This window comes from Perognathus longimembris, unplaced genomic scaffold (assembly GCF_023159225.1).
Source record: "Perognathus longimembris pacificus isolate PPM17 unplaced genomic scaffold, ASM2315922v1 HiC_scaffold_5296, whole genome shotgun sequence".
Lineage (NCBI taxonomy): Eukaryota > Metazoa > Chordata > Mammalia > Rodentia > Heteromyidae > Perognathus > Perognathus longimembris.
In genome coordinates this window covers 1-17133 of record NW_025960707.1, presented here as the reverse complement: position 1 = coordinate 17133, position 17133 = coordinate 1, and the positions used below count along the sequence as shown (strand labels likewise).

At 70.4% G+C, this 17133-nt stretch overlaps 1 protein-coding gene across 1 annotated transcript; it reads right to left on the bottom strand.

The window, feature by feature from the left end:
• Window positions 1-6157: 6157 nt before the first annotated feature.
• Window positions 6158-16711, bottom strand: LOC125345101 (two pore channel protein 2-like; the record flags this gene model as incomplete). Its single annotated transcript, XM_048337342.1, has 18 exons — window positions 6158-6305; window positions 6590-6687; window positions 6868-6949; window positions 7315-7397; window positions 7513-7594; window positions 7929-8002; window positions 8473-8544; window positions 9842-9941; window positions 10209-10258; window positions 10601-10729; window positions 11587-11646; window positions 11771-11890; window positions 14160-14246; window positions 14383-14464; window positions 15061-15161; window positions 15473-15537; window positions 15872-15937; window positions 16612-16711. Coding segments are annotated over 18 exons (1530 nt in total), but the record flags the coding sequence as incomplete, so codon positions are not given.
• Window positions 16712-17133: the final 422 nt, after the last annotated feature.

Genomic DNA, 17133 nt, shown 5'->3' with positions numbered 1-17133 from the left:
CCACACCCCGACACTGCCCCACACCCCAGGACTGCCCCACACCCCGACACTGCCCCACACCCCAGGACTGCTCCACACCCCAACACTGCCCCACACCCCGACACTGCCCCACACCCCGACACTGCCCCATACCCCAGGACTGCCCCACACCCCAACACTGCCCTGCCCCCCAGGACTGCCCCGCCCCCAGGACTGCCCTGCCCCCCAGGGCTGCCCCGCCCCCAGGACTGCCCCGCACCCCAACACTGCCCCGCCCCCCAGGACTGCCCCACACCCCAACACTGCCCCGACCCCCAGGACTGCCCCACCCCCCAGGACTGCCCCGCCCCTCAGGACTGCCCTGCACCCCGACACTGCCCCACACCCCAGGACTGCCCCACACCCCAACACTGCCCCACACCCCAGGACTGCCCCGCACCCCGACACTGCCCCATACCCCAGGACTGCCCCACACCCCGACACTGCCCGCACCCCAACACTGCCCCACACCCCAGGGCTGCCCCGCCCCCAGGACTGCCCCGCCCCTCAGGACTGCCCTGCACCCCGACACTGCCCCACACCCCAGGACTGCCCCCGCCTGACACTGCCCCGCCCCCCAGGACTGCCCCACCCCCCAGGACTGCCCGCCCCCCCAGGACTACCCTGCACCCCGACACTGCCCCACACCCCAGGACTGCCCCGCACCCCGACACTGCCCCGCCCCTGGGCAGCAGCTGGCTTGGGGATGGCAGCCACCAGCCCCACTGCAGCCTGGAACTCAGCCAACGGTGAGTGCAGAGCCTGTGCTGCCCTGGACAGCCCCCACCCCACGGCCCCACCCCACAGCCCCACCCCACGGGTCCCCAGCCACCCCACGGGCCCCCCACCCCACAGGTTCCCCCACCCCACAGGCCCCCCCACCCTACAGTCCCCCACCCCACCACTCCACAGGTTCCTCCCCACCCAGCTCACAGGTCCCCCAGCGTCCAGGAAACCACCCCAAGTAAAAGGAAAGGGAGAGGCCCCCAAGGCCCACCACACATGGGCTCATGGGAGGGGAGGGAAGAAAGTTCCAGATGGGGTGACTACCCTTGCCCTCTGGTCAGGCCCGGCTCTGGAATGGGGGCAGGGAGGGCACCAGGGCCGCTGGAGCTCTGCTGCCCCCCACTGGCCTGCCCTGGAACTGTGGGCGCCCAGTCACCAGGTGTGGGCCCCACCTGCCCTACCTGGCCCGGCCTCAGGACAGGGCTGCCGGCCCTCACCTGTATGCAAATCAGCACGGCTCCCAGCCAATGCCGGGAGGGCATGGCAAGGGCCCCGCCCCCCGCCGCCCCGGCTCTGCAGCTGGCTCCCGGGTTTCCAAGGCCTGCCACGCTGGCCGAGCCTGGGCATGGAGACCCAGAGGAAAGCCATCCACGGAGGGGGCAGGGCCGGCAGCCCCACTGTGAGGCTCAGAGATGCTCGGGGCTCCCCCAGCGGGACCCCAACCTGCAGCGGCCACCGGGAGCCTGAGACACAGAATCCTCCCTCTCCACCTTCCACACCGGATCCTGCAGCCAGTTACGAGGTGCAGCCCACAGCACACACCCCCATCGCACACACCCCTGCCCCCCCACCATGCCCCCCCCACCGTGTACCCCCCACCGCCTCGGTGAACTCAGCAGGAAGATGAGGGTCACCAAGGCAGCGGAGGGGGTCGCGTCCGGCCCTCGGGGCAGCCCCAGGACGACGGACCAACCCTCTGGGGGCTCAAGAGGCTGGATGTGCACAAAGCCAGGCCCCCCGGGCCGGCGCCCTTCCTTCTCCTCTGGAGCCGCTGGCTTCCCCTGGCTGGGGCCCCCTCACCCCGACTTCCGTGTCCATCTGCACACGGAGGCTCGTCTGGGCGTCGGCTTTTCTTTTCTTGACCTCAGGTCCTCGCGCTCCAATGTAGCTCTTCCGCGCCACACTGGTGCTCTCCGCCAGAGCCCCGGCTCCATTTCCACGTCCTCTCTGCGTTCCCGTCACCTCTGCAGTGCGTGCGTGCGTGCGTGGCCAGGCCACGGCACGCAAGGCGAGACAGACGCGGGCCCTCCAGCGTCACCATCCGGCCCGGCCCGGGGCTCTCGGAACACGGCTCTGGACAGAGCCCCGCCATGAATGGGGACAGCAGCGGACCCCAGGCGGCCTCCCCACAGGCGGCCAGACCCCCAGAGTCAGGGGAACCCCCCAGGAATCTGGGAGAGACCCTAAGGCTTGGGCACCACTACAGTACCGGAGAAAGCTCTGTGCAACCCCCTACTGTGCACACAGTGTGCGTGCGCGCGCACACACACACACACACACGGAGGAGATGCCACAGAACACAATGTGTTTGGTGGTGGGAGGCATGGCTCAGTGGATGGAATGCTAGCCAGAGCAAAAACACCAGCTATCCGGTTTGAGTCCTGGACCTTAAAGAAACAAAGGCAGCGCCTCCGCCAGGTGCCAGGTGCACCCCTGCAGCCCCAGCTGCTCAGGAGGCCGAACCCTGAAGGCCACAGCGTGACGCCAGCCCGGGCAGACAAATCTCTTACCCCCCAGTTAAGCAGCAAAAAGCCAGAAGTGGAGCTGTGGCTCGCGTGGTAGAGCGCCAGCCTTCAGTGAACCCGCCCAGGGATGGACCCGGGACCTCCCGCCAGCGCCTGCCCACCGCCCAGAGCTTCTAAGAGGGGAAGAGGCCATGGTAGGCCGCTCAGAGAACTGCCACCCCCCCTCCCCCCAACACTCCGATCCCAGGCCTCCAGGAACAAGCGACCAGCCAGACACCATTGGTGCCAGGCCCTGGGCGGGAACTGAGCCACTCCCAGAGCCTCCAAGGAGGGTCCTGGCCACAGATGTACATCCCTGGGGGAATGACGCTCTCGTCCCCCCTGCCCTGCCCCTCCCTGCCCTGCCTCCCCCCGTCCCGCCTCCCCCTCCTGCCACAGGAGCAGCTCCAGGAACAAGCCCGCTGCCTGCCCGGGAGGATAGCGGAGGGAGGCAGGCGGGCAGACCCAGGCCTTGGACACGGACGGGTGCCAGCCGTCCCTTCCGATTGTGGCTGGAGAGGGGCCCCATCTCTGCCCTTTCCGAGTCCCGAGGCTCCGGCTGGCGCCCTGGCCTCCGCCCACGGCAGGCTCGGGCCGGGCTCCCCGCATCCGACCGTGTAGCGTGTGCACAGACCAAGCCAGGGGCCGGGCGGGAGGGCGACCCTCGAGGCCCACCTGTGCGCCCCACCAAGGTGCAGCCCGGAAGACCCCGCCCTTCCCAGCATCCTCTGCCCAGAGGGGCGGCGCTTGGGTCGCCTGGCCACCAGACAGGCTCTTCCTGAAGACCCTCCCCGAGGCCCAGGCGGGCGGCGGGTGTCCCCCGCGCACCTCCCGAGAGAAAGCCGGAGAAGGGGGAGGGCGGGGAGAGGGAGGGACGCTCGTGGCCAGCCGGCTCCACACGTGGCCTCCTGGTGGGCAGTGCCTGGGAACTCGCTGCACCCTGAACCCAGCTCCTCCGCGGCCCGCGGCCAGACCCCCCGGAACCCCCGGCTCTCGGTGGAGACCTGGTGGGGTTCAGGGGGCGCCGGGCCTCGGAAGCGGGTTCACCCGCAGCGTGGCCTTCGCCGTGGGCCTGACGGCCGGGCCGGGGCCTCAGGATCGGAGGCCGCGGCGGTGGGCGGGCCCGGCTCTCCTGGCGACAGGTGCTGGGCTGGGATTAGCCAACTGCTCGCCGCCCAGGAGGGCGGCCGGGCGGCCGGCAGGTGTGGCCGCCGGGGGAGGCTCCGCCGCGTGACCCAGGCCCAGGCTTGGCGGCGGGAAGGGGGCGGCCCGGGCCATCTGCTGGCCACTTGGATGTCGGGTGCTGCCGGACCCCAGGGCTCCCCTGAGCCTTCCGCGTCCTGCCTCTCTTCCTTTTTAAAGTAAGGAATTGTTTTAACCTCTGAGTGAGAACCACCAATTATCTCCAGCAGGAAACCCAATCCGGGCTGTTCCCGGGAGAGGGGCGCCCCGCTGGGGGGGCCCCGCAGACCACATGAAAGGCCCACCCCGTGGCTGAGGCCCGTTCCCAGGGCCCCCCGACAGACTGGGCCCGGGCCTAGACTCCAGCCAGCTGCCCGAGCCCGGGACAAGCGGGGAGCAGGGGGCTTGGGAAAGGGGCGCAGAGCCTGCCCGCCCCCGGGGGGGGGCCACAGCCGCAGCCAGCCAGCCCTCACCTCCCGACCCGGGCCCCCACCAGCCTGCACGAGTCAGCAGTCAGCACCACTTCCCAGCCCCCCCCCCCCCCGGTTGCCAGGCCCCTGGCTGAAGCACAAGTCCTGCCCCACACCTGTCACCTTAAGACGGCCACAGCCTCGCACCCTGCCGGCCTCCCTCCGGGCTCCCGGGCGACGGCACCCCGGGATGGGCGCCGACCGCGTGGCGCAGAGGTTATGCGGAGGTGACAGTCTCGTGGACTCTGCTGGCCAGCAAGCAGCCCCAGAATGTTCTCCGGGGAAGGGCACGCTCGGAAGTCTCCGCACACGTGGCCACGCTCACCCGGTCCCCACCGTGGCCCGGCAACAGCTGCGCCCCTGGGGGAGGGAGGACCGCCCGCAGCGCCTCCGCCCAGTGCCCGGGGGGCCTGGAGTCACCGGCAGCCTGGGGGGGGGGCGTCCCCAGGGAGGCCACGGCACCCGGGGTGGACGGCGGTCACCGATGGGCGGCGGCCAGGCGTCCCGCGCTGTGGACAGCCACCTCCGGGGCCTCATGGACGGAGGACGCAGACCCCCCACTGCTTCCGGGTCGCAGGGTCCGCCCCGCAGGTCAGCAGAACCCTGTGCTGCCACCAGGTGGCGCCAGCCCCCCGCAGATGGGGGGGGTGCCCTCCCCCGCCCCGGCCCCCCCACCTCAGGGGAGGCCCACTGGGTTTGAAGGCCGTCCCCACCCAGGCAGCGCCCGCCAGAGGGTCAGGCGAGGGCCGGGGCTCCCACGAGCTGCAGGACCAGCGGGACAGGAACTGGGGACACACTCTGGCCAGCGCCGACGCAGCCCAAGCGCAGGGGGGGGGGCCGTGACATTCTGGAACGTTCTCTCCTCAGATCTTATTTCCAAACAAGCAGGGAACGAGGGCTTCACCGCCACGGGGAACCCACGGGCCGGCTGCCGGCTCCGGCAGACCTCCTCCCTCCCCCGTCACCTCGCCCACCGGCCCCCCGCACCGGGCCGGGGCCGCTTCCCGACCCAGCATTCCCTTCCCACGCCCCCCGCCTCCCAAGTGGACACCTGAACTCAGACCCGGGGTGAACCCAGCGACGGCGCGGCCGGCCACGTGCCGCCCCCGCCACACCCCCCGAGGACACGCGAGTCGGGCCGCTGCCGCGGCGTACAACCCACCCGCACACCACCGAAAGGGGCCCCGCGCCGCGCGGGTGGAGAGCCCGGAGCGCCCCGTGGCCTCCACGGCCGAACCCCGCAGCCGAGCCGGAGGAGCCGCGCCACGAGTGAAAACAACAACGCGCGCTTCACCAAGCTCAGTCGCTATTGGGGCTCCGACGGGAGAGCCACCCCGAGCGCCCTCAGAGGGGCGCCGAGGACGTCCACAGCCTCCTCACCACCAGCCCCCCAACCCCAGCACCCCGGAAGCTGCCGGCGACCCGGCGCAGGCCCCGTGCAGGGCTCGGGTCCCTGAGGGCTGCCGGCGGCGAAGGCCCGCGGGGAAGGGGGGCTCGGGCGGCGGGCTGCGTCCAGGTCCCCGCGGGGAAGGGCGGCTCGGGTCTGCGGGCTGCGTCCAGGTCCCCGCGGGGAAGGGCGGCTCGGTCTGCGGGCTGCGTCCAGGTCCCCGCGGGGAAGGGCGGCTCGGGTCTGCGGGCTGCGTCCCGGTGCCCGCGGGGAAGGGCGGCTCGGGTCTGCGGGCTGCGTCCCGGTGCCCGCGGGGAAGGGCGGCTCGGGTCTGCGGGCTGCATCCGGGTCCCCGCGGGGAAGGGCGGCTCGGGTCTGCGGGCTGCGTCCAGGTCCCCGGGGGAAGGGCGGCTCGGGCGGCGGGGCTGCGTCCAGGTCCCCGCGGCGCACAGCTCAGCCCCGGGTGGACGGCACGAGGCGGCCAAGGCAGCGCGGTGTCCTGCTGTGGAGGCCGCTGGGGGCAGACTCGGGGCGCTTGTCTCGGCCCCCGCCGGCGCCCGTGGGGGGGATCTGTCGCACGCTGCCTCCCGCCCGGCCCCCCTCTTCCTCCACGGCTGGCGTGCGTCCTGGGCGGGCATCTCCTCCCGGCGCCCCGGCTGTCACCTGCGCAGACGCAGGTGCGGATGCTGCCGCAGCCGCTCCAGCAGCTCCTCCTCCCGGGGCTCCTCCAGCACGTCCCTGCGGAGCGGGGACACCACGGGGCTCAGCCATCAGGGTCCCCCAAACCACCAGGGAGCTGTGCAAAGCCACGGGGCACGCGGGCCTCCGGACCACGCACGGTGGCTGCTACAGTGCTCCCACGTCCCGAGAAAAGCACCGAGGGCGCCGGGGCCGTGGGGGGCCAGCCCGCCCCTCCCGAGGCGCTGGGGTGTGCCCCCCCCGGGTCCCAAGACCTCCGGGGACTGACAGGCGCTGGGCAGGGGGGCTCCAGGCGGCCCGAGCCCCGGGCCGCGGCCTCACACCTGAACAGGAGCTCCTCCACGGGCCTCTGGTGCGGGGCCTCCTGCGTCCCGGCCAGGGGCCGCTGGTGACTGCGAGGGTCCCACTTGTGAAGGAAGTTCTGAAGTGGGAAAGGGGGTGCTTGGTGGGTCCCCCAGGTCAGCCGTCGGGGGCCCCCCGGGGCCAGGCGGGAGCCGGGAGGGCAGCTGGGCTGGGCTGCACCTGGGCCACCACGCCCGCACGGCCCGGTCTGTCAAAGCTGCAGCCGAGACGGGCCTGGGAGGGGGGGGGTCCCTTGTACCTCGAGAAGCAGGGCCAGGAACAGGTTGACCCAGATGACGGAGGACACCAGCCACCACAGAACGAAGTAGACCTTCGACCACCTGTGGGGACAGGGCCCGGAGCTGGAGCACAGCCACACGGGCCGCGTGGGGGCACGCGCAATCCCCACACGGCCCCACGGAGAAACGGCCACGGAGCCGCGAGCTCGGCCAGCAAGAGGCGGAGCCAGGACTCAAACCAGGCACCTCCGCCGGGCCCCAGGGGCCGAGCGCCCCGGCTCCGGGCTGACCCGGTCCTGAGCACGGCCTTCCCGGACTCCCTCCCACGGGAGCCCACGGGGCAGGCGCCCTGCGTCTGGGGACACGGCCGCTGGGGGGGGGGGGGCCGAGGCCCGCCGGGGCGTGGCACAGCCCACCCGGGCCAGCAGCGGGCGGCCCGGAGCCCCGGCGGTGGGGAGGGGACTCACGGGCCCGCGTAGCGGCGATAGGCGTCCAGGAACACCTGCCAGTTGTTCACGACCATCACGTTCCACAGCGTGATCAGCGCTGCCTGCGGGCGGGGCAGCCGAGAGATAGAGCAAGATCCATCCATGGGGGACTGTGGGGGGGAGGGGAAGGGGGAAGGGGAGGGGGAGGGGGGAGCACGCGGGCAGGGCAGGACTCACAGCAAAGTCGTCGAAGTTGTTGGCCCAGTACTCCAGCTGCTCGAAGCTTCCACAGGGCGCCGAGACGTTGGCAGGGGCCAGGCTGGCAACACAAAGCCACCAGGTCACTGGCAAGGCCCCGGGGGCCACACCCCCCCACCCCACCCCCCACCCCACCCCTGGCCAGCACTGCCCGGCACAGCCCCGGGGCCAGCGGGAGCCTCCCTGGACCCTGGGAAATACAACAAAAGAAGACACCCACGTCCGCAAAGGGCCACTGTGGACTCCAGGGGACGGGGGAGAGCTGCCTGGGAGAGGCTCTGGGGGGGGAGGGGGGGGAGGAGAGGAAGGAACCTAGAAACGGTCGTCCTTCTACAAAGGTTCTGCCCGCCCCAGCCTAGCAGAAACTGCCCCTTGGCACCACGGAAACCCCCTACCTGCTGTTCCCAGGAGCCACCACGGCACCCCGAAACAGGCTGATCCCGATGATGGCGAATACGTAGTATACCACCTGGGGGGGAGGGGGCTGATGTCAGCAGCGTCTGCATCAGAGCACGGCCGCCCCCCAAGGGCTGGCAGAGGCCAGTGGCCAGCAGGGCCTCACACCCCCGGGGGCCTGGAGACCGCGGCCCCCGCACTGCCCCCACCAGCTGCCCGCAAGTCCCCGGCGGCTTCCAGTCAGGAAGGGTCTGGGCCCCTCTCCTGGGCGGCCAGGCAGCGCCCGGAGAGGGCACGCAGAGTCCTCCACCAAAGGAGGCTGACGGACGCCAGGGCTCTCGCGGGCAGGGAGGCCCCGAGAACACAGGGCCGGGACGGCTACCGGTCCTGGGGCGCGGCGGGGACCCCAGCCCAGCCCTAGGCCTGAGGCTCCTGGACTTCTCCACAGCCCATCACCCCGCCCCCCCCCAAGGCCCCTGCCCCCCCCTCCCTGCCACAGACCCCAGCCAGGCCACCCCCCCCCACGCCACTCCCAGGACTCACCACCAGGACCCCACCAAACGCCCGCAAGTTCTGCACCAGGCCGAGGATGGTGCTGGCCACCACTGCCACAGGCTGCAGACGGAAGACACCCCTTATTCCTCCTGCCCCACGAGAGGGGCCGCAGGAGCCGCCTTCAACCGCGACGGGCAGCGAGGTGAGGGGCAGCTGACCCAAGGCACCCCCAGACCCAGCCTGCAACCATCCGCACGCGGGAACACGTGCGGACACGATCCCCGCATACTCCCGGGCACTCCCGGGGCACGCCCACATACCTGGGCACACCCAGACACCCTTCCCGGGGCCACCCACACATCTGGACACACCCCACAGCCACGCGCACACCCACGCGCCCTGACCACCGGCCCCGGCCACACGGGCCTGGATCTGTGACAGCCACGTTCCACATCCCACGGAGCCCACAGGCCTCGGTCCCCACTCAGCCTGCCAGGCTGCTGTGGCCAGCTCAGCCCCTCTGTGGGCCAGAGGCTCCAGGGAAAGACCTAGAAGGGGCAGGAATGCTCCAGGGCTCCAGAGAGCCACACGGGAGCCCGCCACGCCGGGGAGCCCGCCACACCGGAGAGGCCGCCACACAGGACCTCTCCTGTAACCCAGACCAGCCAGGCCTTCCAGCCAGACCCGTGTACCAGCCTGACATGGCAAAGAGCCACAAGACCACAGCTAGTGACCAAGGAACAAGTGTGTGTACATGTGATCGCATGCACACAGACATGTGCACACATCGTGTGTGAATGTGCCTTGTTAGGTTATGTAGACCTCTCTGCCTCATACCTCGACACACAAATGCACACGCGTGTGACTGCAGGATGGAGTGCGTGCACAATTATGCCTGGGCAGTTACGTGTGTGTGGCCACAAGTGCCCGTGGGGTTGTGTGGGGGTTGTGTCTCCACATCTGTGCAGATGTGTGTGCACTTGGGCTGGGAAGGTGGCTCAGTGGTAGAGTGCTTGCCTAGCACACATGAAGCCCTGGGCTCGATTCCTCAGTACCACCCACACAGAAAAAGCCAGAGGTGGCGCTGTGGCTCAGGTGGCAGAGTGCTAGCCTTGAGCACAAAGAAGCCAGGGACAGTGCTCAGGCCCTGAGTCCAAGCCCTGAGACCGCTCCCCCCCCCCTAAAAAAAAGTGTGCGCACACCTGATCCTACATGGGTGTGGGTGTGAATGTACGTGGTCTCGTGTGGGTGTACACAATCCTGGGTGGACCTGATCTCGCGGCGTATGTGCACGTGTGCATGGCTCCCCGCTACACGTGTGGACACGGGTGTAATCCCGGGTGGACCTGTGGATGACCCCCAGGGCAGGTATGTGGTCCCGCCTGGACGTGTGTGCGGGCGTGGGGAGAGCCCCCACCTTCATCCTGGGGATGACGCGGAGGAAGCGCAGCACGATGAGCATGTTCACCAGCCGTGTCACGTCCCACAGCGACAGCAGGCCCAGCGCCCCCGGCGTCCTGGGGGGACACGGGAGGCAGGCGTCCTGTGTGCCGCGAGGCCCCGCAGCCGGGGCCCGACCCTCCGCCTGTGTCCCCCCCGGGCAAGTGGGAGGGGCCCCCACGGTGCGGCGGAGCCCCGGACGGGAGCTGAGCCCCGTGGGCTCTGGCCGCTCCAGGGGCGCCCGCCAGCCGGGCGGGGGAAGGACCGCTCCCCCCACCTCCCCGTCCGGCCCGGGGTGCGGCAGGCCGGGCGTCGGCACGGTCAGGACTTCCGCAGTCACTCACCGGCCGGCCTGGGGGAGCGGGGACGCGGCCAGGGCGGAGAGCTCCAGAACCTTCGGTCACGAAAGGAGAGAGGGCGTTGCTCAGCCGCGCTCCGGGAGGCGGGCCCACGGGCGAGGGGGGGCTCGCGTGAAACACCCCCCCCCACGCCTGACCCCCACCTCCCAGGGGACGCCAGCACCGCAGCCCCGCTCCCGGCACCCCCCGGCGAGAGGGAGGCGCGGCCGAGCCACGAGCCGGCCCCGCCCCCGCCCCGCCCCCCGGCTCCGGCCCCGCCCCCGCCCCAGCCCCGCCCCCGGCTCCGCCCCCACCACGGCCCCGCCCCCGCCACGGCCCCGCCCCCACCACGGCCCCGCCCCCACCAAGGCCCCGCCCCCGGCCCGCAGGACCCTCACCAGCAAGAGGAGGGTGAGGACGCCGTCGAACACGTTGCTGGGGTAGGAGAGGTAGCCGTAGGGGCCCAGGGCGAAGACCTTGAGCAGCAGCTCCAGCACGTAGTACAGGAGGAAGACATAGTTGAGCACCTGAGGGGCGGAAGGGGCGGATGGGGGCCGGAACCATCCCGGGCCCTGGGGACCCCGGGGCCACGCCGTCCCCTCCCCCCCGCCCCGCCTCTCCCCCGCTCGAGGCGCCCGCACCCCTGTTTCCTGCTCCTCGGCCCGCCCGCCCGCACCCCATCCACCTCTCCCTGAAAGGGGCTGCGTGGGTCGCCCGCCGGCACAGGCCCGAAGGGAAGGGCGCCATCACCCCAAGGGTGCGGACAGCCCCACCCTCACCCCGCACAGGGACACAGACGGCCGCAGCCGGCCGCACCGCACAAAAGGGGCTTCACAAAGTCACCCCCAAACCGGCCGAGAGGCAGCCAAGTCTGTCCCCAACCGCCGCGGGGGTCGGCCACGGTCACCGGGCATTCGCCGGCAAGGCCTCACGAAGCACGGCCCGGAGCCGGCTGGAGCCCCTACCCCCCCCCCAAGGGGAAAGCGCTGTCTTTGGGGGACGCCGGTGGCTCACGTCTATAATCCCAGCCGCTCAGGAGGCTGAGCTCTGAGGATCCTAGTTCAAAGCCAGCCCAGGCAAGGAAGTCCATGAGACCACCAGACAACCAAAGTGGAGCTTGGCTCAAGTGGTAGTACTGAGCACACACGCTCTACGTTCAAGGCCCAGGACCGACACCAAAAACCAACACCAGGAACAAAGAAAAGGCCACCCTGAGCACATATCAGGGGGGCTTGGGGTACCAGGCCCGGAGGACCGAGCCTCCTCCTTCAGTGCTAACCCACCTTTAGCCCACGTTTAATCACCAGGGGACACGGCACACTCGGGGGAACCCCTCCACCTCCCCAGAGCCTCCCCTCTTCGCTGGCCGAGCTGCCGGGCTCACCCCCAGGATGAAGTCATTGCGCGCCCCGGGCTGCAGATCCTCGTCCAGCACCAGGAACACCTGTCGGCCAGAGCAGGGTGCCACTCACCGGGCCAGCAGGCCACGCCTTCCCCAGCCGGGCCGGGGAGGAGGAGGGCGTGGGGAGGGGCGGCCGGGGCTCCCCGGCAGGTGCACCCGCACTTACACCGATGGACACAAGGTTTCCCAGGGCCACGAGGTTCCCCACGTAGTCGAAGTAGCGGTGGCTGAAGAGGACCTGGGCCGTGCGCAGGAGCGGCGTGCGGTACTGCGGCCTGGGCGGGTGCTGGGGAGGGAGCGCTGGCTCAGGCCCCCCTGCGCAGCCCACACGCAGGCCCCCCCCCCCCCCGCCGCCCGCCCCGCCCTGGCCTCTCCAGCCCCAGGAAATGATCTCAACCGCAAGCAGCTTTCTGGAGACTCATCAGAGCCGTTCGTCCGCCCCCGTCGGCAGAAACGGCCAAGCAAACCCCACCCGGTGACATCCTGTCGGTCCAGCGCCTCAGTGCGGACGGCGCGGGCCACCCACGCCCGACGGCACCACGCTGCTCCCACACTGGCACACGGCCAGACCGGAGGACAGGCCACGACCCCAGAGCCTCCCACCCACAGCCCCCGGGTCAGCCACCCCAAAGCCTCCACCCCCTGCGGGAGGCAGACCCCGCCCTCAGCACCCCAGCGAGAGGACACGGCTCCTCCCAACACCACACACCACCCCGCACTCGAGACCCCAGGACCCCCTGGACACAGAGCGCGTCACAGCGGCCACCGGGCCTGGGAGACGGGGAACGCACAGCAGGGCGGGACACGGGTCAGGGACGGGGTCCTCGTAAGCAGCCACCCACACACGGGCTGCCTGCGTGTCCTGGGAGAGTGGATTCTGACAGCCACCAACACACACGCCCCACAGGACACCAACGCACACCCCACACACCAACGCACACCCCACACAGGACACCAACGCACACCCCACACACCACCAACACACACGCCCCACACCACCAACACACACCCCACACACCACCAACGCACACTCCCCACAGGACACCAACGCACACTCCCCACACCAACACACACTCCCCACAGGACACCAACACACACTCCCCACACCACCAACACACACCCACCACAGGACACAAACGCACACTCCACACAGGACACCAACACACACTCCCCACAGGACACCAACGCACACGCCACACAGGACACCAACGCACACCCCCCACACCACCAATGCACACTCCCCACAGGACACCAACGCACACCCCCCACACCACCAATGCACACGCCACACAGGACACCAATGCACACTCCACACACCAACACACACTCCCCACACCACCAACGCACACTCCCCACAGGACACCAACGCACACGCCACACAGGACACCAACGCACACTCCACACACCAACACACACTCCCCACAGGACACCAACGCACACCCACCACACCACCAATGCACACTCCCCACACCACCAACACACCCCCCCACATCACCAATGCACACTCCCCACAGGACACCAACGCACACCCCCCACATCACCAATGCACACTCCCCACAGGACACCAACGCACACTCCCCACAGGACACCAACGCACACGCCCCACAGGACACCAACGCACACCCCCCACACCACCAACGCACACCCACCACAGGACACCAATGCACACTCCACACACCACCAACACACACGCCACACAGGACACCAACGCACACTCCCCACACCACCAACGCACACTCCCCACACCACCAATGCACACTCCCCACACCAACACACACTCCCCACACCACCAACACACACTCCACACACCAACGCACACTCCCCACACCACCAACGCACACTCCCCACACCACCAACGCACACTCCACACACCAACGCACACTCCACACACCACCAACACACACTCCACACAGGTCAACAAAATGTGTTTCCCAAGTGCCAAAGGACTTCTATTCCCAACCCCTATCCAGGGGCCCAGCCCTTGTCACAGAGAGTCCCCAGGTGACAATAGTCGTGCTAATCCCAAGGTGGACAGGGGCAGGGAGAGGAGGGCATGAGCAGGCAGGGGCGGGCAGGGGCGAAGAGGGGCGGACAGGGGTGGGCAGAGGCAGGAAGGGGCATGCAAAGGTGGACAGGGGCACTCAGAGGCACACAGGGGCGGGCAGAGGCTGGCAGGGGCGGGCAGGGTGGGCAGGGACTGGCAGGGGCGGGCAGGGTGGGCAGGAACTGGCAGGAGCGGGCAGGGCCGGGCGGGGTGGGCAGGGGCGGGCAGGGCCGGGCGGGGTGGGCAGGGCCGGGTGGGGTGGGCAGGGACTGGCAGGGGCAGGCAGGGTGGGCAGGGACTGGCAGGGGCGGGCAGGGCCGGGCGGGTGGGCAGGGGCCGGCAGGGCGGGGCGGGGTGGGCAGGGTGGGCAGGGACTGGCAGGGTGGGCAGGGACTGGCAGGGGCGGGCAGGGCGGGGCGGGGTGGGCAGGGGCCGGCAGGACGGGGCGGGGTGGGCAGGGGCCGGCAGGACGGGGCGGGGTGGGGCAGGCGTGCAGGCCAGCCCCATGTACCTCTTTGATCACACTTTTGTCAACCTCATCAAAGAGCTTCTGGAAGTCGTGGGCCAGCAGCAGGTCCCCGTCGTGGGAGCGCACCTTCTGCCGGGGTGGCGGGGGTCAGCCAGGGCAAGGGAGTGGCCAGGGCACCACTCCCCACACCGTGAGCCGGGAGGAACCCCTCTCCACCCGGCAGGGGCTGAGCCCAGAGGCTGGGCGGGGCCCGGGGAGCTGCTACCTCCATGAGGACCTGCTTGTGGGAGCCGCCCAGCCGGGCTTTCTGAAGCACCTGCAGCACATCCTGGGGCTGCACCCCAATTCTGTGGGGAAAAAACCCACCCCATGAGCAAGGCCAGCCAGGCCTCTGGGGAAGGCCACACCCCTGGGCAAAGCCAGACCACTGGGCAAAGCCAGACCACTGGGTATAGCCAGGCCCCTGGGTAAAGCCAGGCCCCTGGGTAAGGCCAGGCCCCTGGGCAAGGCCAGGCCCCTGGGCAAGGCCAGGCCTTTGGGTGTGGCCAGGCCCCTGGGTAGAGCCAGACCCCTGGGTAAGGCCCGGCTGGTTCTCCTGTGCTTGGCTAGCCATCCACCCTCAGCAAAGCACCTCTATCGTGGGCATCTACCACCAGTGGGGGCTGCATACTCCTTTAGCACCCCCAGGTCCCCAGGGAGACCCTGCTGGGCCCCATCGAGGGGGAGAGGCAGGCTCCGCTGCCCCCGGGCCGTGGAGATCAGAACCTCCTCGGTGACGCCCACCAGCTCTCGGCAGAGCAGGCGCAAATCCATCCAAGCAAGGACAACGGGGGCCACGGCTCCCGGCTGAGACACCCAACGCAGGGGGTGCCGGGCAACCGTTAAAGCGCGCCCGGCCCCTCCCCTCGGGGCGGCCCGGCCCCCACCCCAGCCCGGGACTCACGCCGCGGGGGCGGCTCCGGTGCCCCCCGCCACGGAGGACAGGACTTGGAAGGCAGCCAGGGTCCCCAGCCTGCGGCGGAGCAGCGACGTCTGCAGCGACTTCTGCAAGGAGCGGGCGGGGAGGGGGGGGGGGCGGGCGCTCGGCCCCTGCACAGCCACCCCCAGCCGGGCGGCCCCCTCCAGCCCCTCAGGCCCCCGGGGAAGGGGGGGGACACAGAAGGACCTCTGGTCTCCATGGAAACAATGCCCTCCCGCCTGGCGACAGGCGGTCCACACCTCGCCCCACCCACGAGGGGCCTCGCCCTGCTCCCGGCGGGGGGGGGGGGGGGGGGGGGGGGGGGGGGGGGGGGGGGGGCGGCTCCGGCCTCGCCGCGCACCATGGGCGCAGGCCGGTAGGGGGCAGCGCGGCTCACCATCAGGTAGCCCCGGAACTGATTGTAGATGATGGCGGTCAGCAGGTTCATGAGAAACAGGCTCCCTGTGAGGGGAAAGGCCCGGCACCATGGGGGGGGGTGGCGGCTGACACAGCACGTGTGCCCGCGAGGAGGGCCGGGGACGAGTCTGTGGTGCGCCTCACCCCCCCCCCTCCGCAGAGGGGGCTGGCCCACCCCCGGCCACCTGCGGGGCACTGCAGGCCTGCCCAGCATGGGCCGAGGCGGGACGAGGCCACGGAGCACAAGCCAGCAGGGAGGGGCGGGCGGAGGGGAGGTTACAGGGGACGGGCGAGAGGGAAGGCAAAGAAAGGGCCGGGAGCCCGCTCTCGTCCCCGCCGGAGGAGCCCGGAGCACCGCACACACACCTTGCACACTCACCTATGAGCGTGAAGACGATGAAGAAGATGGCATAGGCCCGGTTCTTGGAATACGCAGGCGTCATCACTGAGACGGGAAGAACCAGAGAAACTGAGAAACGCCCACCAACCCCTCCTGGCAGGGACGGCCCGGGGCCCCACCGGAGCGCCGGGCAGGGGCTCGCCACCCACGGAGCTCGCTCGGCCCCTGGGCCGGGCTGCAATCAGCTGCCCTGTGACACGCCCCGCCCATCCCATGACCGGCTCCAGAAGGGCCCCAGCCACAGCCGGTGCATGACCACGAGGGGACCCGCCAGCACCCCGTCAGGGTCGGCCAGGACCCCAGGGCCTCAGATGCGATGTTCCGAGTGGCACCCACCTCTTGGCTGGGCCTGGGCCACGGCTGGGAAAAGGGGTGGGCAGAGGGGCCACCCGAGAGATACCGGCCACCGCCACACCAGCACATGAACAACACCCTTCTTCCAGCTTCTCCGAGCAAGGAGACAGGTGAAGAGAACCAGGAAAGAGAGGAGGGAGCGAGAAAGCAGAGGAGACAAAGGAAAGGAAACGGGGAGACAGCTGGGTGGGGGGAGAGGAAACAAACCCCAGACAGAAGGAGAAGGGGAAGAAGAGGAGCGAGGAGAGGGACGAACGCCACCTCCCGGGGACAGAGGCCGCTGAGGCTCCCCAGTCCCCCGGCTCTGCCGCCCGGCCCGAGCCCCGCCGGGCACTGCCCCCGGGTTCCGCCCCGGCCCCACACACCGTCGGGGTTGTTGGCAGTGGTCAGCAGCACCAGGAGGGACGTCAGTGCTTCTGGAAGGCTCCGGAAGTAGGCCAGTCTCTCCTTGTCCTGCTTTCCATCCTGAGGAGAGACTCAAACGTCTGGGCCTCCGCGGTGCACCGGCCCAGCCACAGGGTCCACCCCGGGGGGCCCCGCAGCCCGTCCTCCACCCGCCCCCTTCCGGCAGGCTCCGAGCGCCCAGGCCGCGGGACGCAAGTCAGGGCGCCCGGCCGCCCTGCTCTGTCTCTCCCAGGGGCCCGGCCACGGCAAGCGCGCGGGGCATCCGCCCTCGGGGCCACCCTGTCCCCACAAGGCAGGGACCCCCATGAGCCCGGCTGTGTGAACAGGGCAGCAGGCGGCGCTTGAGTCAGATCCCCCGATGCCCACACACCACCTGACCCCCTCGGCTCCTGCCAGCCGAGTGCCCGGCCGCCCTGGCCAGACGCCGCCTGCTGCCCCTCCTGCTGAGCAGACACACGCGCACAGACAGCACACGGAGACCG